Genomic DNA, 24,649 nt, shown 5'->3' on the forward strand with positions numbered 1-24,649 from the left:
GCTCGGGTCAGTAGTCGGATAATCCAAAATTTATTTGAATAGATTAGTCTTATATGAATTCTCCAACAATAACTATCCAAATTACTAATAATTTAGACCGCTAATTCTTGTGAATCCCATGTCCCAATCCAACTAGATGCCTACATAGATGCTTGTTGTCTGTTGATGTGTACATATATAATAAAAAAATTAGAAGAAGGGAAAAAAATCTAAAAATGTCCAGTTATAAACCCCACAACTCCATATATAAAACAAGAATCAATTATGTAACTCATCTGATCAAAGCTACGTGAGAAAAAAAAAAAAAAAAATAGGCTGACTCGATTTCAAAGTTTTACCAACAACTTCTTACCTAATTAGAAAATACAAGGATTTTTTTTAAAGAAAAAGAGGATGAAAAGTTTTAACTGAAAGTCTTATTTGCTAAAATATTAATTAAATAATTAAATTCATCATTGATTACTTTAAATTTTTGAAATAACTTGTGGTTTAATATGATATTAGAGAAAAGATTTTGAGTTCCATCATTGGCTCTACAATTTATTCCTCATTTTAGTTAAACATCACACATAGTAGGTCTCACTTATTAAGGAGAATTAATGTTTTAATATTAACTAAATATGTAACCAAGAAAAAACTTTGACATGTAGACGTAAGTCATAGACCGAACCACCTTAATTTTGTGTTTCTCTTCCGTGTTCTCATCTCTTCCCTCAATTATAAGTTTATAGCTTGCACCAAATTGTAGATTTTTTCACTTGGTCTCAACTTGTATCACATGGACTTTTCAAACTAGATATGTTCAAATTTTTTTTGCCGCACTATTCTCCAATAATGAACTTTAATATTATCCCTCAACAATATCATTGTTGTCACAATCACTTAATTTCTAAATAAACTAGCACCACGATTATATATCTTGAAGAAGCTTCGATGGGCCCCCTGCTGAAGTTAAAATTCATACATGATAAATTTCGCAAGATGCTACCTAGCCTACCTCATATCAATATGAACATTACCTGTGAATAATAAAGCAACGCCAATCATTATTTCAACAATAATAAATATTACAAAAACAAAAACAGATCATGTGTAAAGAAGGTAGAAAGAACACTAATAGGGCTAATCAATCACCAATCGAAACTTTGACAGCCAACTAACACATTTGACTTAGAGATTGTAAGTAGAAAAAAGAGACATATTAATGTAAATTTGCGGAGGCCTTTTGTCCTTTTCTTTTTTTAACGTCTCTTTTATTTGTCGGGGCACGTGAAATATTTAATTGAAACGGGTGAATCAATGAATGAAGATGGAGTAAATTTAATCATTCAATTTAATGCTTAGTAAAAATAATAATGAGAAGTTTATTGTCCAAAACGATTATCGTTTGTTTAGGAAGACTAGCTAGGTTGCCTCGAAATGTAATACCCATAATCCATTATCTTTCACTATGTCCATTGCGCCCTTGAGAAATCGAGCACCTAACAATTATTCACACAATATTAAAGACAGATGCATGCATGGTTTCATGTGATTTATTCAAGATGCTTAAGTTGTCATGATTCCAAAAGAATGGTCCTTGTATGGCGTTTCAAAAGGGTGGAATGGAAGCCTCTTGTTCAACGGCTATCAATATTTGAGAAACAGGAAAGGAGAAAGTGATAGATTGAAAATGATTTTGTGGGAGTCAGTTTGTCAACAAAAGATTTAAAGAACAATAGGAACATTAATGATACAAGAAATTAAACTCAGGGTTTTTTTTTTTTTTTCCTTTTCTTTTCTCTATCCAATATATATAAAGGGTGTTGGGGAGATAAAGCGGTTATGGAGTTTTTATCCGAGTATATTAATATACATATTTGAACAAAAGAGAAGGAGAAAGGGGAAATACAAACAAAAATCAATGTGATGAAACCTAAAACTATTGAAAATTGGTCAAATAAATTATCCGAATATTGGGAGAACCATGACCACCACATATGACACTTTGCAGAGACAATAAATTTTATTAAAAACTCATGTGCATCTCACATGTTATTAAAAAAAGAGACACATGTTATTTTTATAGACTAGGTTGAAGGAAATTCCTCTAACTCAATTTGAATGAAAACTTTGTCTGACAAGGTTCTAGAAACAGAATAACCTACACAACAAGGAAAGTATTAAAGTAATGGTTAAGTGATTAAATTTATCTATTCCTATCAGCTTAAGTTGTTAGGATAAATAGTAATTTAACATGGTATCAGAGCCAAAGGTCATGGGATCAAACATTGACTCTATTAAATCACCTTCCATTTAAATTAAATATTCCACGTATTGGACCTTGGCTATTAAAATGGAGTTTGAGCCCACACGTGAGGAAGAGTGTTAAAGTAATGGTTAAGTGATTAAATTTACCTCTTCCTATTAGTTTAAGTTGTTGAAATAAATGGTAATTTAACATAAAGTAGCACTGAAAAAAGGTTGAATCAGAACCGTAGAAGCTTCGCCTCGATGTCCGGTGAACCTCATTACTTTGCAATGCACAATGCTAAACAAATCTTCAGTGCTTGTATCTAATTGCCCGGACCGGACGGCATAAAGGAGGAAAGAAGTCCTTTTGGATTTAATACAATTTCCTCTAAACGGCATCCTAACATCTTTTCCTAGCTAGTCTAATTGTTGTAACCCGTGGTCCAACCGAAGAAGACCAATCTGAATGCCCTCCAAGTCAATGATGATCCATATTTCAGGTTAAAAGATGAAGGCAGTAGTCCACCAACAAAGACCACAATTATGTACTTTTTTTTTTTTAATTAAGTGGTGAAATTATCTTTGCTTACACTTAAAAAAACACGTTAGTGCAAGAACTTTTTCTTACTCTATAGCAGCCCACGACTCTATAAAGATTAGGGGCTATTTTATGGAACCCACGTAGATCTGTGGGGGCCATAACCAAGCTGCTTTTTCAAACTTTGAGGCTATTTTATGGCCCTGATTCATTATACAAACGTTGATAAAGATGAAAAGGGTTGCAGAGGTAATGGTGCTTCCAACCTGTTTGAATCTATTCCTGAACCATAATCATAATTGTCCGAGTATGCTTCAACTCTACCTTTCTCCCATGCCACCATCTCCCCACTTTTTCTCTAACCCTTTTTTTTTTTTTTTTTTTTGAGTGTGTGTAAAAGAAACTTTGCAACTGTTGGGGGGAATTTTTTCCCAACTGGGATATTGCTTTCTCTTCTTTTTTCACAAGATCCCTCCTCTCTTTTCTGCTGTTGTGAATGATTAGTGGTGGTAGTCTGGTAGGCTTGGAAAGATCACAAAAGACATTTGTTTTTTATGTACTTCATTAAGAAAGTGTTTAGAGCTCATGTTTTTTTTTAAAAAAAATGTAATCATTGGGAAAGAGATCGAACTATTTCCACACATCTAATTATTGGTTTCTCGTTTCTCTATCTTACATTGTAATTAAAAATAAAGACAACATTAATAAGTACAAAAACATGGGTAGGATTTTTATTTTTATTTTATTTATTTATTTATTTTTTGAAGTTTGAAAAAGCATAGAAGTGAAAACATGTTTTGTATTGTGATGTATGTGGCACATTCACATATACCTTCTTTCTTTTTCTTTTTTTTCTTTTCATTTAAAAACAAAAAACGAAAAAAGAAAGAAAAAAAGAATGCCGAGTAGCATTTAACTTATCTTATGTGGATCTAAGAAAAACACTAGTTACATTTGCACTATCACTCCAAGAACACTAATTAATTTAGAGGTTTTCCAAAATCACTTATAAAGCTCGATCAGTTTCACTTAATAAATAAGCAATATGAAACTTAAAACTCATGAATGTTTATAAACTACCTACTTTAATATATATGGAATTTCAAATGAAATTGAGATAAGTCATTTAGGCAAAAAGGTGTAAAAATTATGATAAAATTGTCCTAATCTTTTAAAATTAGAACAATTTTGTCCCATCCTTTTGCCTCACGGGTTCCTTTCCATTTCATTTGAAATAAAGAAGACCCGTTTTAATTCTTTTTATATGGATTATTCGTCTTTTTAATATGACACTGAAGTATTATACATTTCCTATTTTTTACTTATATTTCGTAAAAGAAATACTAATATGCTAAAAAAAATTATAAAAAAATGTCAGAAAGAGCCAAATTCCTCACGAAAAAAAATGGTTGATTGATATTTGATAGCTACTCTTACAATGGATTTCGTTGCTTTTGGTCTTACTCGATCGTTCTGCCGAACTTATCCTCTCCAGTCTCCATCGAATCACGGATGGTGGCATTTGGGTGGCAATGGCACGAATTTGATGGGTAGAAAACAAGCCACATTTTAGACCTGGGTCCCAAGCTTCTGAGACCCTAGAACCATAAAGTAATTAAAGAAGAGACAAAATAATAGTAACAGTGATAATATAAAAAGAGACAATTTCCATAAAATTCATTCAACAAGACTCTAGCTAGATAGCTCAGGAAAAGAGACAATGCCTCAGATATGTATAGTAGCCAGTAGGGTGTGGAGTCTGCATCAGAACTCAGTGGTGATGTTACTCAGGTACAGACCCTAAACTAGGAACTCTTGTGATGCATTTGCATGTATCCTTTGTCGGAGCCAGAAACACGTGAAATTTTAGAATCACATTATTTTCATGGAAATGAAATGATGGATTGATAAAAAGAAAATTAAAAATTAAGAGGTGTCCGGTCCGTGGCTTTGATTTATTTTTTTGTTTTTATTTTTTAACTTGGGATTGCGGCATTTTAAGAAAAAAAAAAAAAAAAAAAAGAAGTCAGAATGGTCGAATTACAACAATTTGAAAGTTTGAAGGAGTCAAGTGTCACTTTTTAAACATTGGAGGTTAAAGTGCAAATGAGTGAATAGTTCAGAGGAGTAAAAAATGTATTTTCCCCATATATATAGGTTAACCAGAATCTGACATATTTAATTAAATGAGTCAGATTAGCTCATCCACTATAACCCACTAATTTTGAGTTGGGTTCGTGTTAAGTTTGCGAGTTATATAAAAAATTGTCAGCTCAAATGTTGTTTGTGAGGATCAAGTAACGTCGAGGCATGTGTATAAGATTATATACATTAAGCATATCTCGACTTATTTAATTAAACGCGTTAGATCCTCCAACCCTAATCCGTCAGCTTTGTATTGGATTCATGGATGATGTTAAAAATTGCTAGGCTATTGAATACTTAGATTGAGACTTACCCCTTGGATGCAACGCAGATGTGGTAAGCATACATATGATTGTATAGTCATATGTAGGAGAGGTGGGGATATAACTTGCGGGAACGGGAGCTCAAACAAGCTTAACGTCAACTATATACTAGGAGAATAAAAGATAAAGTTTTTCTCTAAATTAAGTTAAAGTAAATTCTTAACTTAAATTGACATATATCCAAAATGCATATGATTCTCACATTCATTTGTAATAAAGTATTTGATTTTTGCATACATTTTGAACACAACAGTTTAATGGGTTGAATTAAAAAAAAATATGTACTTTTCTTACATGTTTAAGAGACACGTAACATTTTATAGGGCTCAGTCAACCTAATGTATAAAACTTTCGTCCAACAATAAAATAGCATAAGGATAATGGCAATTTCTTTTATTAACAAGAACATATGACAAAATACTCATTGTTGTAAGGTATGTGAGGAAAAAGATAAAGGCAAATAGCTCAATGTTTTTTTTTTTTTTTTTCTTTGTTGTGAGCCATAATGAAAAGGGCAATTATGGTCTGAAAGCGTTATATAGACAGCATGCCCATTATGAAAGCATGATCATGGGTATGTCATCATGACATTTTCCCTACCCGTCCTCAAATTGAGGGAAGCTGAGGCAAAAAGATCAATTCCCTATCAACATGCTTGTGCGTGCAAATCTGGTATGTATGAGGTGTATATATATATGCAAAAGTGTGCTCCATTCATCATCATCATCACACCACCATACCCTTCAATCTTCATCACCTTTTCTCTCTCAATCTCTCTTTCTTATGATTGGTAATTAAAAGGGATCACCTTTTTTATTTGTACGAAATATATTTAAATTTGTACATGGCACAAAAATAAAAGAGAACATTTTATAGATGGGGATGTTAGATGTAGCAAATTTGTTAGAGCAATTTCTGGTATGGTGTTTTTAGTGAAGGATTACCTGCAAAATAATAAAAGCGTTAAAGGATACGTCGGTCCAGAGACCGAAAAAACTACGATGCTTAAGTTATAACATTATTGTTTGGGGTGAAAATATACAATGAGGTAGGGTTTTTGGAGATGGATTGATCCCCCTACCACATGTATTGCATGTCTTTTATAGGGTTTTAGCTAGGTAACCATTTTTCATACAGTCGTTTAGCGTTCATCTAGTGTTGAGAGATAGTGGAAGGTGGTTAAGAGATTATGGTTTTTTCATGCTCATTTGGTGGTTGATACGTTCAAGTAGTGGTTGAGAGATAGTTTTTTTGAAATATCTGGAGTTGCTGAATTATTGTAAAACTCTATGTAGTTGTAGTTTATCTGAATGAGATTACTTGAGTGGGACCTATAGTGAATTTTATCCCCAACAAAATTGTTTTCGCTTTTCTGTTTAATGAGCAAGGTAGTAATTTTTAGTATTATTGTCAATTTTTAACACGATTTGCAAATTTAATATAAATTTAATATTAAATTAGTGTGTTAGAGTTAATGATTGGAATTTGTTTAATTAAATAGGTTATATTAGAGTTGGTTCATATAATCTTATACGCATGTTTCGACATTTAAGACTCATAATTTTTTATAAACCTGCGAACTTAACATGAAATTAGTGATTAACGTTAATGAGTCTAACTCATTTAATTAAATAAATCGAATTATGATTGACGTATATATTTTTATATTCATAACTTAACACACAAATACGAATTATGCCGTAAAATTAAAGCTGCTTAGACAACAGGGGAATTTTGGAAAACAGAGCATGAACTTGAAGCTCCTCAAGAGACAAAGTTTCGTGGCTAGGGTCCATTTTGATGGTGTTATTATTTGGTCGATATTGAAAACATAATTTAGAAGCAACAAACACCGTAAACACGGTTTTAGTCATAATGACTTGATCTCGTAATTCCGGCAGAAGAAAACAAAACAGCATCAAATGAACATCTTAATTAGAACAAAATTATGATTGAAGAAAACTAAACACCACCAGCACCAACAGCAAGTCAACTATAAAATGGTGTCGAAACACAAAGGTAATTAAGATAATATGTTTTGAAAAAGAAAATATTCAATTAATAATCAATTATATATGGGATACTGAAAATACACAGTAACTTCCACTGACCAACATGTCAGAAAAAGGCAGATGGTGGGTGGTATTTTGTTATATGTAGTTTATTAATTTATTGAGTTTAGATTCAGCTCAACCTTATAATGATTGCCTAATGACCCAAATAAATAATCTTATTTATTTTTATTTATTATCTTATTGGATGGTCTCGAATTTCTCAATAAAATACAATATTCTTCATGATATCTCTATCTAGCAAACAGCTACCTAACCCTGTAGACCAGTTTCTGCATTCTAATATTCATGGAATCTTCCCATGAAAATTTAAAAATAAAAAATAAAGGATTTTTAAACAGAATAACCTCGTTGCATATTCAGAATATAATGAGAACGTCAATAATATTCTAGGAGTTTGGACCTACTTCTATCAAAAAAATCTTTTGTGTTAATTAACCTTTTTATTGGGAATCGTTAATCATTCCTAATTTCTGCTGATTTAATATATATGCAAGAGTTTTCTTTCTATATATAATAGAATTAAAATGGAATCCAATGATGATGGGGAGATCGATATGCATGGGGCAACTTTCTTCTTTTTTTTTTTTTTTTTTTTTTCATTATAAAAATATTTACAAATAATGTTACTCTTTGTTAGAAGTCCCACGTTGTTTGAGTATTAAGGAGATTGACCATTTATAAGGTGAGAGGAAACCTCAACTCTTAAGCTAGCTTTTGGGTTGAGTTAGACCCAAGATCTATTTCTAATATAGTATCAGAGCCTAGTCCAATTGGCTGTGGCCTACCGTCACCCATTGTCGCACGTGTTGGCTTGGATGTCCTCCCGCCACATGTGAAGGGGCGTGTTGAAAGTCCAACATTGTCTGGGTATTAAGGAGATTGACCATTTATAAGGTGAGGAGAAATCTCAACTCTTGAGCTAACTTTTGGGTTGAGTTAGGCCCAAGATCCATTTCTAATACTCTTCACACTAATTTATTATATTTATATCATACCAATTGACACAAAATATTAGCCGTTTATATATTTGTTGTATTATAAATTCAATTGGTGGACACCATATTGAACTTGGGAATGATGAGAGGGAAAAAAAAAATAGCATTTTAGGTGGTATCGTTGCCATAATTAATTGTTTCAAGCAAAATAAGAATTTTGTCGTTTTCAAGAGCTAACTCAATCGGTTAGGATCACGCCTAATGAAGCAGAGGTTACTAGTTCGAATCCTTCTTCCCCCTCTTGTTGCAGATATGTATAAAAAAAAAAAAAAAAAAAAAAAAAAAAAAAAAGAATTCCGTCACATTTGAAGGATTAAAATTATGCTAAACGACAGAATCACAAACCTTTTCAACATGAGGTTAGCAAATTAAGTAAATAATGTTTAGTCAAGGATGGTCGAAGCGGTTGGACAGACAACATTGATTATTTACTTATGTCTCTTTCGCAGTAATTATTTAGTTTAATTTGTTGAACAGAAAAGTCATTTTATTTTAATTCAATAATCACAAAAACAATATAGTTTGCTTCTTGTGATTTGGATATATCTCCTCCAGGTATTATTATTATTATCTTTATTATTATATATAAATATAAAAAGAAAGCATTAATAGACTCTAGTAAGAAACTCTTGACCCACAAGAGAGAACGTACGTGGCGTTTGTAGGTCTATATGGACAGTAATATTCTTCTTCCTATAGAAATTTCAAAGGCCAAAATCCAAAAGCTTGAATATTACTGTCCATATAGACCTACAAAAAGCCACGTACGTTCTCTCTTGTAGGTCAAGAATATATATATATATATATATATATATATATATATATATATTAGCTCTTTTATTCATTGCTTCTAGAACTGTAAAATAGCTAGGCATATCTAATTTTAAGCAATTTCATGTGGTATTGTGGTAATTAAAGATATTCTTCTATTATATTCTCGAATATAGGAATTAAGCTCTTTCTTGGCGTTTAGTTGAATTGATGCTGAAAGGCTTCTAGAGCTTAGAATACTTGGATTGGAAAAAAACCCATTTGAGATGAGAGACAGAACAACAACTTGAATCAACTACAACTGCCCTATCAACCTCAGATATGGCCAGTTTACTCACTTCCATATTAGATTTATAAAAGAGAAAATTGTGTGTGTTTATATATATATATAGGCTAGCTTGAGCTTAATTCGTATACACTCTCATGTTCAATTCATTTAATAAATGAACCGAGTTTATATAAAAATTTAGGCTCATTTAATTTACTAAACGAGCTAAACTCATATATATATATAACTTCATTTTTATTATTTGTGTGTATCTATATATGTGTTTTTATCATGTTATTAGCGGCGACTGAAAAGTCGCCGCTAATGAGGGGTAATTAGCGGCTACATTTAAAAGTTGCCACTAATGATGTCTCATTAGCGGCAACTTTAGGGTCGCCACTATTTGTTTGGTCGCTAATTAATGAGGGTTTTTCTTGTAGTGACATATAGATTCAAGATTATAGTGTTTAAGATTTGAGTTAATTAATCTAATTGCTTAAATAATAAAATCTTAACAATACCTAGGATGGATTTACCCAAAAAAAAAAATAATAATAATAATAAAAAAAAAAAATTAAACAATCATGTCAATTACTTTATATATGGAATAAAGAAGTAAATTATATAGCTCGTGAACAAGTTCAAATTTGTTTGAAAAGGAAATGACTTAAGCTTGAACATTCAATACTCAACTTGATTACAACTCTAAACCGGGGCGGAGTCAAAAGCCAATCATGCCTAGCTCTGAAGTAAACTTAAAGATTGTTTGAGCAACAAGATTAAGAATACAACCTTTTGTCCCATAAAAAATTTCAGCCTTCTAGAAATGTTTTGGTGACGTTGCATATATAAAAAGAGACGTTGAGGAAAATCTTATAACTCAAGTGACAAGAGGTGGTTGTCAAAGTGACAAGAGTTTGACAATCCTTAAATATTAAACTTGCTAATTTAAATATCTACTTGAGGTGATCCTTTTTATTCCATTAAAATATTTGAGATGTAAATGATAGAAAATTACTAAAACGCATATATTAATTACACCTCTAATTAAAAGGATAACAAGAAAATTTCATGCCCAATTATATCAGAAGCAAAATTAGCAATTTCACTCTTTATATACAGTTTTTAAATAATTAACTAAAGTGAATTTGCCATAAAATATATATGGGGTGGTTTGATGAAACGCCGAAGAGCTGGGCTTCATTTGGGCCTTAGCGTAAATGAATACACGAGAAGGTTCCTGTAATTGCCCAGTCAGTGTAAGTGGGCCGAGCTCTAAAAAGTTTATACAAATAAGCAATGGCCCGAACCCAAGGTCGGCAGCATGGGTTGGGTTTGAGCGCATATGGGTTTTTGGAGCATTGAATATAGCAACTCTCCCACATTGATTCAATACATTTTATTTTGTTTTCCAACCTTCTCTTTCAATTTTTTTTGGTATCAAAGCTATTTTCTTGTGAACTCGAACCTTCTCTTTCCTTTTTTCGGCATCCTTCACAGCGTTCCTCACATGTGTTCAACTACTGTATACTTCAAATCATTGCATTTCGTCGGGGCTCGCAAAATAAGCACTTGTCATGACTTGTTTATGACCCATTTATCCTATATATATATATATATATAGGATAAATGGGTCATAAACAAGTCATGACAAGTGCTTATATATATATATATATATATATATATATATATTATAATAAGGTTCATCTAAGCGTCATAAAAAGTAGTTATATGTATAGGATAAACAAGTACCTGTTTATTTGTCAGGTATCTATTTTGCCAGCCCTATATTTTGAGCGTGCTATCAAGTCTATTAGTCCATCAATTGAATGTTCGAAGGTCAATCTATGTCACATCATCAAAATCAGCACAAATAGAAGTGTTACGCACCCTCACACGCCGCCAAAAGTTTATGTGCCTCCACATACTACCGGAAGCTTCCAAGCTCCCTCCACAGTCTCTTGCGCACCGAACATTTAATTACATGTGATTTTTTACAAGTGATTGTAATTAAATCTTACCTGATGTGTCATTTGTATTGTAAACATATCAAGTGAATAAGACACAACGTAATTCTTAGAACAATTCTAGCGCCTCTAAGGCCGAACTACCCAAAATCTTGTCTCTTGCTTCATGCTATTTTCTCCAATTTCCACATTTCATCACATATTTCTACACACACACACACCCACCAAAAAAAATAAAAAATTGATTGAAAATATAGATGAAAAATATGTTAAAGCTTAACGAGGGATAACAGGGAGGATTGCATTACACTGCCAGCTAGCTATATATTTTTGAGCCTAGAAAAGAACTAATTCTTATCTGCTAATGAAATTATGACGTGCAAGAGATGCGTGCGATACATCATGATCTAATAACTATTTCATAGAATCTTGCCAAATTTGTTCTTATTAATGTGGTGGACAATTATCCCAATTATTCCATAAATTATGACGTGCAAGAGATACACGAAGTAAGATTCATCAAGTGCAACCTGATTAAAGAAACAAAATAAAAGTGCAACCTTGGAAGGCATGTAGTGTCACCTTAAAACTACAAACAAAACAAAAGTTTTCCCGAAGAGTCCAGTTTTTATATATTGCGTCTTACCGAAACAAATGACATGACACAAGCAACAAAACCCTTCTGGTGCCTAATTTACTCCTTACAGTTACTGTTGGAAACACCATAAAATCTCTCTTTCCCTTTCTCCCACTCAGGGCCACAACTTTCAGAATGCTTAAACAAGTTTCATAACGGCCATGAATGCTTTTGTAGACAAACTCCCCTTCCTGAAATCTGGAGCTCTTTCTTGCAAGGCATGCCTAGCCACCTTGCCCACCCTTTACCTCTACTCAGTTTCCCACTACTTATAAAACACTGCCTTGCAAGAAACCTGTGGATACAAATTGAAAGGAGATCAAAACAAAGGGGAAAGAGAAGTGAAAGGTTCTGTGCCATGGAGATTAAGGTAGAATCTAATTCCGAGCATCACGATGAATTGAAAGATCCCCTCTTGCGAGATACAACCGAAACAGAAGAGAAAACACTGATACAGAAAGCCATTAGCCAGACATTTCAGAGCACGGCTCATTTGGCCAATCTTTTACCTACTGGATCACTCCTTGCTTTCCAACTTCTATCACCCATTTTCACAAATCAAGGTGACTGTGACTCGGTCAGCTGGTTCATGACTGCTGCACTTGTGACCCTCTGTGGGGTGTCATGTTTCCTTCTAAGCTTCAGTGACAGCTTCAAGGACAAGAAGGGAAATATTTGTTACGGGTTTGCCACATTCCGGGGGCTGTGGGTCATTGATGGGTCAGCCAACCTCCCACCTGATCTTGCTGCAAAATACCGGTTGCAATTCATAGATTTCATGCATGCCTTCATGTCAATACTGGTATTTGTAGCTGTTGCACTCTTTGATAACAGCGTGGTAAGTTGCTTGTTCCCAACGCCATCAGATGAGACTCAGGAGATCCTCACAAAATTGCCAGTCGGAATTGGTGTAATTTGCAGTATGTTGTTTGTTGTGTTTCCTACCCAGCGCCATGGAATTGGATTCCCCCTCTCTGCAAATTAAGAAGAAACCTCTTTTGTTTGGTTTCTACAGATCTACCTCCATGCTGTTCAAAACTCATAAAACTCTGGATTTATGTGAATTCTGCAACATTATTCTTTTATGTTCTCTTTGAAGTGCATTCATAAGATGATTCTCTGCAACTTAACCATTATGTTAATTGGAAATAGCCTGTTCATACATCTCAAAGTATAGAAAGTGCTAATATTGACACAGAAAGGTGATTGTGACTCAGCAGAATATATCACATATGCAGTTCATAACTTCATTATACTGAAACTTAGAGGGTTGGGGTAGGATTTTAAAACATAATCACTATTCCACTGCAAATAATGGGCTCTCGTGTATGCTGCGTGAGTTTGAATGAATGTCAATCATTTTTAGTCACAGATCATTGCAATGCATTAAAATCCATAGTGAAGAATGTACCAAATTTTAGTTTATGTAATACAGTAATAGGATAATGACCGGACATGAATAGCATAAATCAAATTTCACATGCACACACATGAGCTTCTCATGCAAACCAGCTGCAGTGCTTGCTTCAACCAAAATGAAGATTGACACCACAGGATTAAATTATTTCACAATTGTTTCAATAAGGACTACCATATTCCAGTTGTCAAAAAGAAAGGGAAAAAAATGGTATTTGCAAAATGATCATTTCAGCCATGTCAATGCTCAATACATACTAGGAATTAGCATAAGCCATAGAATGCATTTGGACACTGAAAATTACTTATCACCTCATTCATCCAAGGCAATTTGTACAAGCAACATAAAGCATGTTTGCTGATTTGATAATTCCAAAGTGATAATCTGGGTTTTGAAAGAGGAAGTGTGCCATTAAAAGTGTATGTAGGAAGGCAAGGTTTTCAACATGCCAGTAGAAGCTTGCTTAGCTAAAAGCAGAAAGGGCAGAGTTGAATCTCTGAATTCTTACATAGCACACACACGCACGCGCTCACACACACACATATTTTCACTAAAGAAGGAAGAAGAAAAAGGAATATTCAATACCAATTAATCTACAAATCATGGCAAACACGCAAAAGAAATGCTGAAGAAGAGGACTGTATCCAAGCCACCCCTTCCAGGACCCCACTTAAATAGAACCTACACTGGCTAAACAGCGGACAGCTCTACGCCAAAGTACTCCATTGAGGCACATTCCATAAAATGCTATTTAGTTAGGCAACAAAATTCAGAAATCAACTTTGTAGCACACCTCTATTTTATTCCAAAAATCAACAAAATATCTCTCCCATCAGAACATGAAGATTTCATCGGCGTAATAAACACCATGGACTGTCTATGAGTTCCAGTCCCAACATCTAGGGTGTTTTTGTAGAAATAACTCTTAATCACAACACCTCCTGATTGGATAGTTCTAAAGGATGGTCCGGGTACGGTTTTAAGGACTGCAAGTCAGTTTTCCAGAGAATATCAAACAGCCTGATACATTTTTTAATACAATATCTGTTACTTTGGCATGTTAATGATAAAACTCCATCAAACAACAACTCCTACAATTTAAAACGTATCATTCATCTGATAGGCGAATTAAGATTCTGAAGTTCAAAGAGATGCTAATGTGATTCAAATAATTTGATGATTAGAAAGAATAGAATCCATACACAAAGAGCACTTACTAATTCATAGAACTCATTTCAGATCTATATTTCAGGCTCAGCAAATTCGCTCATCAGCTTGACCTGCAAAAGTTCAACAGCTTCCCGCACCTTCCTTCGATCCCAAAATCCATGAAACACTGCATTCCATGTTCCCTCAGTTGGAATACATCCATCGGTCACCATCTCATCAACAATGTGAGCGGCCTTGTGTAAGTCTCCTCTATTAGAGAAACAGTTGACTAGAAAATCAAAAGTTCCAACATCAATGGAGATACCCCTAGTCCGCATGCTAAGGTATAACTGAAAAGCCCGATTCGGATCTCCATTGGTACAAAGGCCTTGGACCACCATATTATAAATCCTAACATGAAGGCTCCAAGTTAATCGGTTTGGTGAGATTCCCCCAAGGACCATTTCATCAAGGAAGTTCGCAGCTTCTTGGAACTTGCAAATATCACAGAAGCCACTAATGATCTTCCCATACAACCCTGCATCTGGTTTCAATCCCTGAAGCTTCATCCTGTCAAGAATCTCCAAAGCTTCTTGAAGCTTTCCTTCTTTACAGAGTCCATGAATCAGAGAACTGTAAGTTATCGTATTGGGCCGAAGGCGCTTGCTCATCATCATCTCCAGTAGTTCCATGGCTTGTGAAGAACAACCACCCTTGCACAGACCATCCATTAAAGCACTGTAGGTAAACACATTTGGCGCAATACCTTTGCTTGTCATCTCATCGAGCAATCCAATAGCTTCATCCAAATTTCCAGACTGGCAAAAACCATGTATCAAAGAAGTGTAGGTCACAACACTGGGAGAACAACCTTTTGTCTCCATCTCTTTGAACAGCTCCTTCGCTTCACCAATCTTTCCCAATCTACATAACCCGTTAATTAGAGTACCATATGTATATGAATCTGGAGTACAACCACGATTGGGCATCTCGCGAAATATCCGAAGAGCAGCTTCCATAGTCCCACTGTTCTTGCAAAGGGCTTTAATCAATACATTAAGGGAAGCAACACTAGGTGGAATACCTATTTCTCTCATATGCCTATAAAATCTTAGAGCCATCTTTAACTGGTTTTCTTCAACAAGAATGGCAAATACTGTAATGTAAGACTTCGCGGTGGGTTTGCACTGGAAGTCCTCCATCTTGTTGAAGACCCTAATGGCCTCCAGTGGCCTGTGAACGCGACCATAGGCCCTGCAGATTGAGAGGAAGATATCTTCTGTAATACTACACTTTTCCTCCTTCATTCTATTAAGGAGCTCTTCTGCTGGTCTGAACTGGTTTGCTGAGACTAATTTGGAGATCATTATACTAAAGGTGTTAGGATTATGCTGAAATCCATTAGCATACTCAGCTGTCGCCGAATCAAATATTAGAATAGCTTTTTTTACGTCCCTTTCAGCTCGTATCAACTGCTCAACTTGGGAGGGTGTTACCTGTTTTGACCATTTAAACATAGTTTTACTGCCCATTACTGGAATTTCTCTTTCTTGACAACACCCACTCCAAACGAAGCCGAATTTATCTTTTCATGTCATGCATCCATACAAACTAACTAACAACAAAGATATGCGCTTCTGCAACATTCAATGTCCAATGGCATTTGCCAGTGAATGTATGTTAGTCGGTACAGAAACAAGTTGCTCCTGAATAGAGTAATCTTCTCTAAATTACATAGTCTGACCTAATGCAAAAGTCATGGTACCTGTAGGAGTAAACTAACAATGAAAAAATCTTCTTAATACTCAATTTTATCAAAACTCCGAAAGTTGTAATTGAATCAGATGCTTGGAAATTCTACAAACACTCCAAACGCTTTGATATGTCAAACCCATAATAATAAAACAAACAAATATTCTCTTCAAGCAACAAACAAAATGATATCTGAAAAAACAATATTAAAAAAAAAAAACCAGTGGTGGTGTGGGAATACATACAAAAATATAATCAGACTCAATCTTCAGGCAATTTTCGTATGAAGATAGTGTTTTTCTATTCTACTATCCAATAAAGCAGCCAAATAGTCTATTTAGGAACAAAGCAATAAACCGAAGCTAAGATTCCATTTTGTAAACCAGTGTGTGTGTCAACGTGAACGTGATTGTAAATACAACTCTGTTACGCATTTTATCAAGCAGGTGGCGGCCGCAGTGAGGCTTTCTTCAATACTAGCTAACCGGAAGAGTACCTGAACGTTGGAACTTTCTTCAATCTTGGCATACGAGATCGTGATCATCTAGAACGCAGCAACTGATCCCAACATCAAATCGTAACCATGATGTCCGAGAAATGTTCGAGATTTCGGAGCCATTTTCAGACTCAGAGAGACCGTATTATTTTTTCAATTTTAATCTTAGAGCGATAGGCAGAGAGTGGGAGGGGAACGAACGAAGGAGCCCGCACTTAATTGGGCTTTGCAAAGGTGGGGATGGGAAAGTCGTTGCTGTCTTTTGGAGAATGAGGCTACTTGGGCTTCAAACTTCTATTTTTACGCTTTCACTTTTATATATATATATATTTTTTATTGAGCATAAAGATTAAAGTATCCATTTTTTAGCTTAAAAAAAAAAAAAAAAAGGGACATAAATATGTCACACAGAAGAATAGAAGATAATGCAAGCATTCCCAGCAGTTTTTTTGTTATTTTTCTTACATTTAAGGATTTAAATTACTTTTTGTTTTTCTATGTCAAAATACACTTCAATAGCTTCCCTTAATCATTTTCTATATCATTTAAATATATATATTTTTTTTTAAAAAAAAAATTATATTATATATATGAGAGGAGAGATGAGAGAGAATTGTGAGATATGAGAGGAAAGAGGAGAGAAAAGAGAGAATCATTTTTTTATTTTATTTTAATAATCATAAGGATTGCAATAGTGGAACTCAAAATATTGGATTCCATGGTAGCAATCCTAATGTTTAGGGTTTATTTAGGGAATCTACTGTGGGATATTTTTGTAATTTTTGAACATATTCCCTAAACTTAGGGAACAGACTCTGCTGGGAATGCTCTTCCTCTTCATTTTTCCTACATTTAAAAATTCAAACTACTTTTTGCTTCCCTATGTCAAAATACACACAATAGCTTGCCTTAATCATTCCCTATATTATTAAAATATTTGTTTTAGGGCTGGCAATTTTGACACGACCCGTAAACCCGACACGAACACGATACGAAAAAATAGGTATTGGGTTTGGCCTTATCGCGTTCGGGTCTTAATCGGGTCTACCCGTTTAAGACCCGGTTAATTCGTGTCTATCGGGTCGACCTGCCAAACACGGTTACTGTTCGGGTCTGACAAGTACCCGTTAGACCCGGTTATTGTTCGGGTCTGGCAGGTACTTGTTAGACCTGGTTACTGTCCGGGTCTAACGGATACCCACCAGACCCGATTAAAAACATTAAAAAATTAAAAAAAGTAAAAAAAATGAGCATATTTGTAGTGTTTCATAATTCATATCTTTGATTACATGGGATGGATCATGGATCCTTCAAGACTTCAAGTGGACAAGTATTTTGTAATGAATTATGAATGTAATGTTGATGTAGTTTTGAGTTTTGTTTCTTTTTTTATTATTATTATTATTTTGTTTTTGTCAGCTTTTTTTTATTATCTTTTTCTTTGTTGTTATGATAGAAACGTTGACACATTTTACCCCTCAATCTCATTCATATTTGGATCATTTTGAAATAGAAATTTTAGTTTTGTTCCTACTTAGACTTTATGCTTTATGAGGTATCGATGAGAGCCAAGTGGCTTACTAGTAACCAAGCGTCCAAGCCAACCCCTCGAGTAGGTTCGACTTAATAGATTTTGAGGCCTAAGACAACAAATTTAGGTAGGGCCTTTTTTATATTTAAATAATTAAATGATTTTAATTTAAAAACATTCTTCTTGCTTTTTGCCCTTAATTTCTTTTTTTTTTTTCAAATGATTTCCAAAATTCTTCTCTGTTATGAGATATTTAATTTTAACAGATTACAAATATCATATTTTGTGTTGAAATATACATAATTCTTTTTTAGTGGAATGTAATTTGAGCAAAAATAAATTTCTTTATACTAAAAATTATTTTAATAAATAAACTTAGTCAATATGCTTGCTTGTTTTAAGTTTAGGTGAAATCATGAGTTTAGTAATTTCTTTTGGAGTATAATTACAGTCACTTTCCATTTTTTTTTTCTTATCCTTTATTAAAGTCTTTAATATCTTGGAACTCAATTTTTTGCATTGACAATGTATTGATGTATTATTATTACAATTTTGAATTTTTTTTTAAATAAAAATTTATAGTTTAGGGTTTTGCCGTGCCGGGTCGGGTCGGGTCGGGTCGGGTCTACCCGATTAGACCCTGTTATTTTAAACGGGTAAAACGGGTCATGTCGGGTTACCCAACTATTTTCGTGTCATAATCGTGTCAGACCCAATTACCCGTTTAGCTAAACGGGTCGTGTATAGGCTAATCGTATAACGGGTACCCGCGAGTCGTAATCGAGTAGTGTCAGGTACCCATTTTGCCACCCCATTTTGTTTTGTTAATTATATATATATATATATATATATATATATATATATATATATAACTCTAGCAATCCTAATGTTTAGGGTTCATTTAGGGAGTCTGCTATAGAATGTTTTTTGTGATTTTTTGAACATATTCCCTAGACTTAAGAAATAGACTCCATTATAGTGAGTCTGCTGGGAATGCTCTAAGAGATTGGCATAAAATAACGCTAAGAAATTGACATTTTCTATTTAAAATTATTATTAGATTAAATTTTAATAGTAATCTATTACAAATCTAATAGTGATTTTAAAAATTACGTCAATAAGAGCATTCACGAAGAGCCAAATGTTACTTTTATTTAAAATGACTAATCAAATTTGTAAAAAACCACTACATTGGATTAGTCAAAAAAAAAATGCAAAATAAATATTTGATTGGAAGAACAAAAAAAAAAGCTAAGTATAGCAGTACTTTTTAAGGGAGTCATTTTATTTTTTATTGTTTCTTTCACTTGTTTTCTCTTTTTTCTAAAACTTTTCCCACTTTTTTCCAAAACTTTTTCTCAATAAAGAGTAAAAAAATAATATTTAAATGATATAAATAAAAATATAGCTAATTGGATGTAGAGGGCCTTTAAAAATTTATTAGCTAAATCAAATAAAATAAATTTTGAGTAACCATTTTGTATAAAAATTTGGCTCCGTGTTATGAATGCTCTTGACGTAATTTTTATACAAAATAGCTTTATATCGATCCACACTCGCTCCATTTTCTTAGCTCGCTTCACTGAACCCAGTTCCTCTCCCATAGCCTAAAAGTAGACCCCATTGATACCGGAACTCTGGCTGCAGACAGGTGAAATTAAAACTTTTAATTTGGGAGGGCGAAATTTAAAAAATGCAAAAAATCAATTTTTGAAAGTTTAATTTATAAAAAATACATATAAATTTTTTAAAAAAATTATTTTTTTGAGAGATCCTTTAGAGCATCCATACTCAGCTCTTCAAATAAAAGTTAAATTTAAAGAGAAAAACTCACTTTTTAAATTTGAAAAGTCACTTTTAAAATGAATCAAATATTAAACTCTCTATATCTTCATTTACTTTAGTTAAATATTATTAATATTATTTTTTTTAATTTTTTGTTCATAGTAGATGAGAGAGAGAATGAAAATGAATATATAAGATTACAAAACTAAGTAACTTTCATTTGTTTGCATTTGGTATTTAAATAGCCTTGTTGATTAAAGTTGATAGAAAAAAGGTAAATTTAATCACTTAATAATTAATTAGTTTAACACTCCCCTCACGTGTGAACTCAAACTTCTTTTTGATAGGTGAGACCCAATATGTAGAATATTTAATTTAAATAGGAGGTGAATTGACGTAGTCAAGGTTCGATCCTAAAACCTTTGACTCTGTTACCATCTTAAATTACTAATTGTCCCAAAAGCTTAAGCTGATAGAAAGAGATAAATTTAATAGCTTAATTATTAATTAGTTTAAATATAAAACTTGTAGACCCATTGATACTTTTCCAATTTATTTTTTCTCTAAGGACCACCCTCACGCAACTGAAACCAATTAAAGAGAGCAATTTTCCAACTATTAAATTGGTCTAATTTTGCCTTTTGAAGATAGAAGGAGCAATCAGAATCAGAAAGTCGATCACAGTAATTAATCAGACAATCTAAGAAAAGAAAAGTATGACGTAGCTGTAACTAGCAGGTTGTCGTGACCCACGACTCAGCCAGCTTGTCCAATGCAACATGAGCGGACCCTCCCTCTTCCACGGCTGCCATAGCAGCATCTCTCATGGCTGAAACTTTCTCTCTCACCTCTTTGCCTGCTTCCGAGACCATTAACTCCCTCACTCGCTTCTCCAACTCGGCCGCACTCACCAACCCGTCTTCCGACTCGGTTACTGCCAACGCCACCTTCAATTCCTTCACCAAGCCCGCCCTGTTCATCCTCTGCTCCGAATACAAAGGCCACGCAACCATCGGCAAGCCGCCACACAACGCTTCAAGCACCGAGTTCCACCCGCAATGAGTCACGAACCCACCCACCGAGCCGTGACTCAGTATCTCCACTTGTGGAGCCCATTGCTTCACCACAAAACCCCTCTCCGCTGTCCTTTCCAAGAAACCGTTTGGCAACAATGCATCCAGATTTGGCTCTTTGTTGTCATCTGGCGGTGGATTTCTCACTACCCACAAGAACCTTTGGCCACTGTTTTCTAATCCTACGGCTATTTCTTGCAACTGTTTTGCTGAAAACGATCCCATGCTTCCAAAACACAGAAACACGACGCTTTGACTCGGTTGCAAGTTTAGCCAACTCAGACACTCGTGCTGATTTTCTCCATCTTGAATATTGCTGCTTGATATCGAAGGTCCAATACAGAATATTGGCGGAGTGGGTCCATCTGGCACGCATAGCCCATCCCGTATTGCCCCAAGAGCTTTTCTTTCGAGCATGTCAAACGTATTTACAATAAGCCCATTTGAATTGGCCATGTGGGTCGCTGTGTTTAAGAAATTCTCATACACTTTAGCACTACGATCTGACATACCTTTCATCATGTCTGAAGCCGGGAGAGGCGGCAAGCCAGGAATATCAACAAGCATATGATCGTCGAGATCTTTCAAGCTTTTATCCAGGCTTTTATGGAGAGTGGGGAGGTATAGAAAGGTGGCTAGACTGCTTCCGCTAGAGGTGTAAAAATAGTAGGTGGGGATGCTAAGATTTGCGGCTACTTGGAAAGCAGCGTCACAGAAGAAATCAATGATGAAGGCTTTGAGTTTGGAGGTATGGGAGATGGTTTGGAGGGCTTGGTGGAGATTTGGGTTGTTGAGGCGTGGGAGCAAGTAGCCTGACTCTGCGGGGGAAGAGGAGGAAGGGACGACGTCGTAGACGGGAGGGAGGCGGTGGAAGGTAATGGATGGAGTGGTGGCGTTGACTGCAGCAATGTATTGGGCGGTGGCAGAGCTTGCCGCGTATTGAGCGGCGGAGGCAGTGTCTAAGATGAGGATTGTGACGGAGAAAGAAGGGTGGTGCTTGACTATGAGCTTGCCAAGCTCTACCATGGCGATTAGGTGGCCTCTAAAAGGAGAGGGGTATAGGACTATGACTTCCTCCATGTTCACAGCGTCTCTGAGGAAGTAGTGAGGAACCATATGTGACTATATGTTTATACATAGGAAATTTGATAATATCAATCTATACATCATTTTAATTGGATCCGGATTCTCTACGGTTTATTTTGAACTAAAGAATATCCAGTTAATAGTTATGATCTTTTTAGACCATAAATAAAATAATTATCTTATTAATAAAAAAACAAATTATTATATATATTTTAAAAAAAAATTAAAGCATCTCTAGCTACTTATTGGAGGTGACAAGCCATTCTTTAATTTATTATTATTATTATTATTATGTTAATTCTTTGTTATTTTATTTTTTAATTATTTTTAAAATATATATAATATATATCATATTTATAGCTAGAATCTCTCTAATAATAAGATATTTTTTAGTTTAAAATAGACTGAAAAGGATTTAGTCCATTTTAATCAATACTTTCCGGCCTATTAATTAGGAGTAATGTTCGTCTTAATATTTTCTAACCGATAGGCGGTCCATTCAAAGGCACGAAATAAATATCTGTACTTTAAACTTTCTCTAAGGCACGAATTCAACGGCACGTGAATTCGTCTTAAATGGCTTCAGTACTGTTGACTGGCCGACATGCTGTTGGAAGATGCCAAATTTACGCCTGTCCTGGAAATCCTTTCCAAGTGAAGGACAGATATGCTGTTGAATTATTGAAACTACTGTATATAGTACCTTGCTAGCTGATCGAATCTCATTGTGATGTTACGTGGAATATAATGGACCGTCGAAAATTACAGGCATCATGTTGATCTACAAAACTGGAAAATAAGACAGCTTATTACTTACTATATATTTCATCTTGTCTTCTCTTTGGGGAAGCAAAGAGGTGAAGGCTGGGCAGTGGAAAATTACAAATTAACCAGAGTTTCTAGAAAGAAACAACAACTGTCTAATCATAATCAACTTACAAGATTACAAGTTACAACCCAAAACTGGAATTACAAATAACAATATTGCTTCTATGAGGTTTCGCTTCCGACACAAACTTAGCGGAAGAACTCTAATCTCCACTCCTGCACTAGTACCTACTAAACTCTAAAGCAAACGAATGTTTTAGGGGTAAAAACAAGTAATTGCATAAGTCGGATTTCATAAAAGTAAATATCTATGAACTGAGCTTGGTTTAGTTGAAAGAATAAACAGAAATGAACATTACAAATATCACGGGGTTTATGTAATTTCATTTTGAAAATTTGTTATGTTAGCAATTAATAATCATGCCAACTGGGAAAATACTACATTTATTAAATTTGTTTAAGGTGCAATTATAGAGACAACATTTTTCAATTTGAGGTTTGTGCGTCCTAGTCGACTTCTCGTACAACACTGGGTATCCGATGAGATACAAAACATCCATAACTAGTAGCCCCGATCGGGTTCAACCTTAGATGATCCATACTACTAATAATGTTGGTCACTTATTTGGCCCATTGGGTCCAAGTGACAAAACATAAACATAAACTTTTGAGTCATAGAATCAAGTCTATGTACACTTGTAACCACGCACCATTTGTACATTGCGATCCACACAACATATTTCAATTGAGAATGAGGGTGGTACGTAGGCCACCCCATTGCCACAAAGGGGTGGCTTGAGGCTTGAGCCAGCCCTCTTCGGTGTGTGTCTATATATATATATATAGAGAGAGAGAGAGAGAGATATTTTTAATTATTTTTTATTTTTATTCTTTATTTTTTATTTTTTATTGAGGTAAATGACACGTGACAGGTTTTGATTAGTTTGACATAGAATTATATTAGTTTTATGGATGAAAGATTGGCAAAAGTACCATCTTTGTATTTACCTATAAAATAAGCACTATCTATGATACAAAATTAAACCTAGATGGAAAAAAATAAAATAAAATAAAGTCGTTAAAACTCAAGTATCAAAAGGTCATTTAACCTTTAAAAAAATTGTGAGAAGCACATTATTAAAAAAAAAAAAAGCATCTCATGCGCTATCAAACATGTCATTTTTAGATACTAGTTTGTAAAATTTTTTATCCATTTATAAGTGTATTGATAATTCAACGTTAATCTTCAAACGAGAGCCATCATGCATACAACAAATCATCGAACATTTCTATAACTGAGGTGGTGATTTGATGGTCTTAGGGGCATTTTCGTTGGGTTTGGATAATGTAAGGGCATGAGTTCGACTCCTAAATATGAAAATCTTTATGTCTATTTGTATTATTCCTCTTGGGTCTCATTGAAGTCTTGGTGGGGTGGTCGGTTAAGCTATGGCTTAGTTGATCTTTAGGATGCGTCTACAGTTTTCGTCTTCTAGGTTCTTCCTAAGCAGTCCCATGTGGGTTGGTGCTATTATATTTACGCTCAGATAAAATAGCTACAATTACTCTCCGCTTCAAACA

The 24,649-nt window shown here is 34.3% G+C and overlaps 3 protein-coding genes across 4 annotated transcripts; 1 reads left to right on the top strand and 2 right to left on the bottom strand.

Annotated features, from left to right (window-relative positions):
• Positions 1-11,767: 11,767 nt before the first annotated feature.
• On the top strand, positions 11,768-13,115 carry LOC132171359 (protein DMP4-like). The gene has a single exon (XM_059582656.2). It carries the CDS (start codon positions 12,172-12,174, stop codon positions 12,934-12,936), a length of 765 nt encoding a protein of 254 aa, XP_059438639.2. The 5' UTR covers positions 11,768-12,171; the 3' UTR covers positions 12,937-13,115.
• Positions 13,116-13,199: 84 nt separating this feature from the next.
• LOC132171358 (Pentatricopeptide repeat (PPR) superfamily protein) lies at positions 13,200-16,972 on the bottom strand. 2 transcript variants are annotated; one of them, XM_059582655.2, is made up of 2 exons: positions 16,766-16,972; positions 13,200-16,282 (listed from the first exon to the last, which is right to left on the bottom strand). In XM_059582655.2, the coding sequence occupies exon 2, from the start codon at positions 16,047-16,049 to the stop codon at positions 14,610-14,612; it is 1,440 nt and encodes a 479-aa protein (XP_059438638.2). In that variant the 5' UTR covers positions 16,050-16,282; positions 16,766-16,972; the 3' UTR covers positions 13,200-14,609. The 2 variants fall into 2 exon arrangements, with proteins under 2 accessions (XP_059438638.2, XP_059438637.2); XM_059582654.2 differs by having other exon boundaries at positions 13,200-16,295.
• A 3,694-nt stretch (positions 16,973-20,666) lies between these two features.
• On the bottom strand, positions 20,667-22,271 carry LOC132170872 (anthocyanidin 5,3-O-glucosyltransferase). Its single transcript, XM_059582009.2, has one exon. It carries the CDS (start codon positions 22,268-22,270, stop codon positions 20,813-20,815), a length of 1,458 nt encoding a protein of 485 aa, XP_059437992.2. The 5' UTR covers position 22,271; the 3' UTR covers positions 20,667-20,812.
• Positions 22,272-24,649: the final 2,378 nt, after the last annotated feature.

The sequence above is a fragment of the Corylus avellana genome, chromosome 1 (genome assembly GCF_965113065.1).
Source record: "Corylus avellana chromosome 1, dhCorAvel1.hap1.2, whole genome shotgun sequence".
Taxonomy (NCBI): Eukaryota; Viridiplantae; Streptophyta; class Magnoliopsida; order Fagales; family Betulaceae; genus Corylus; species Corylus avellana.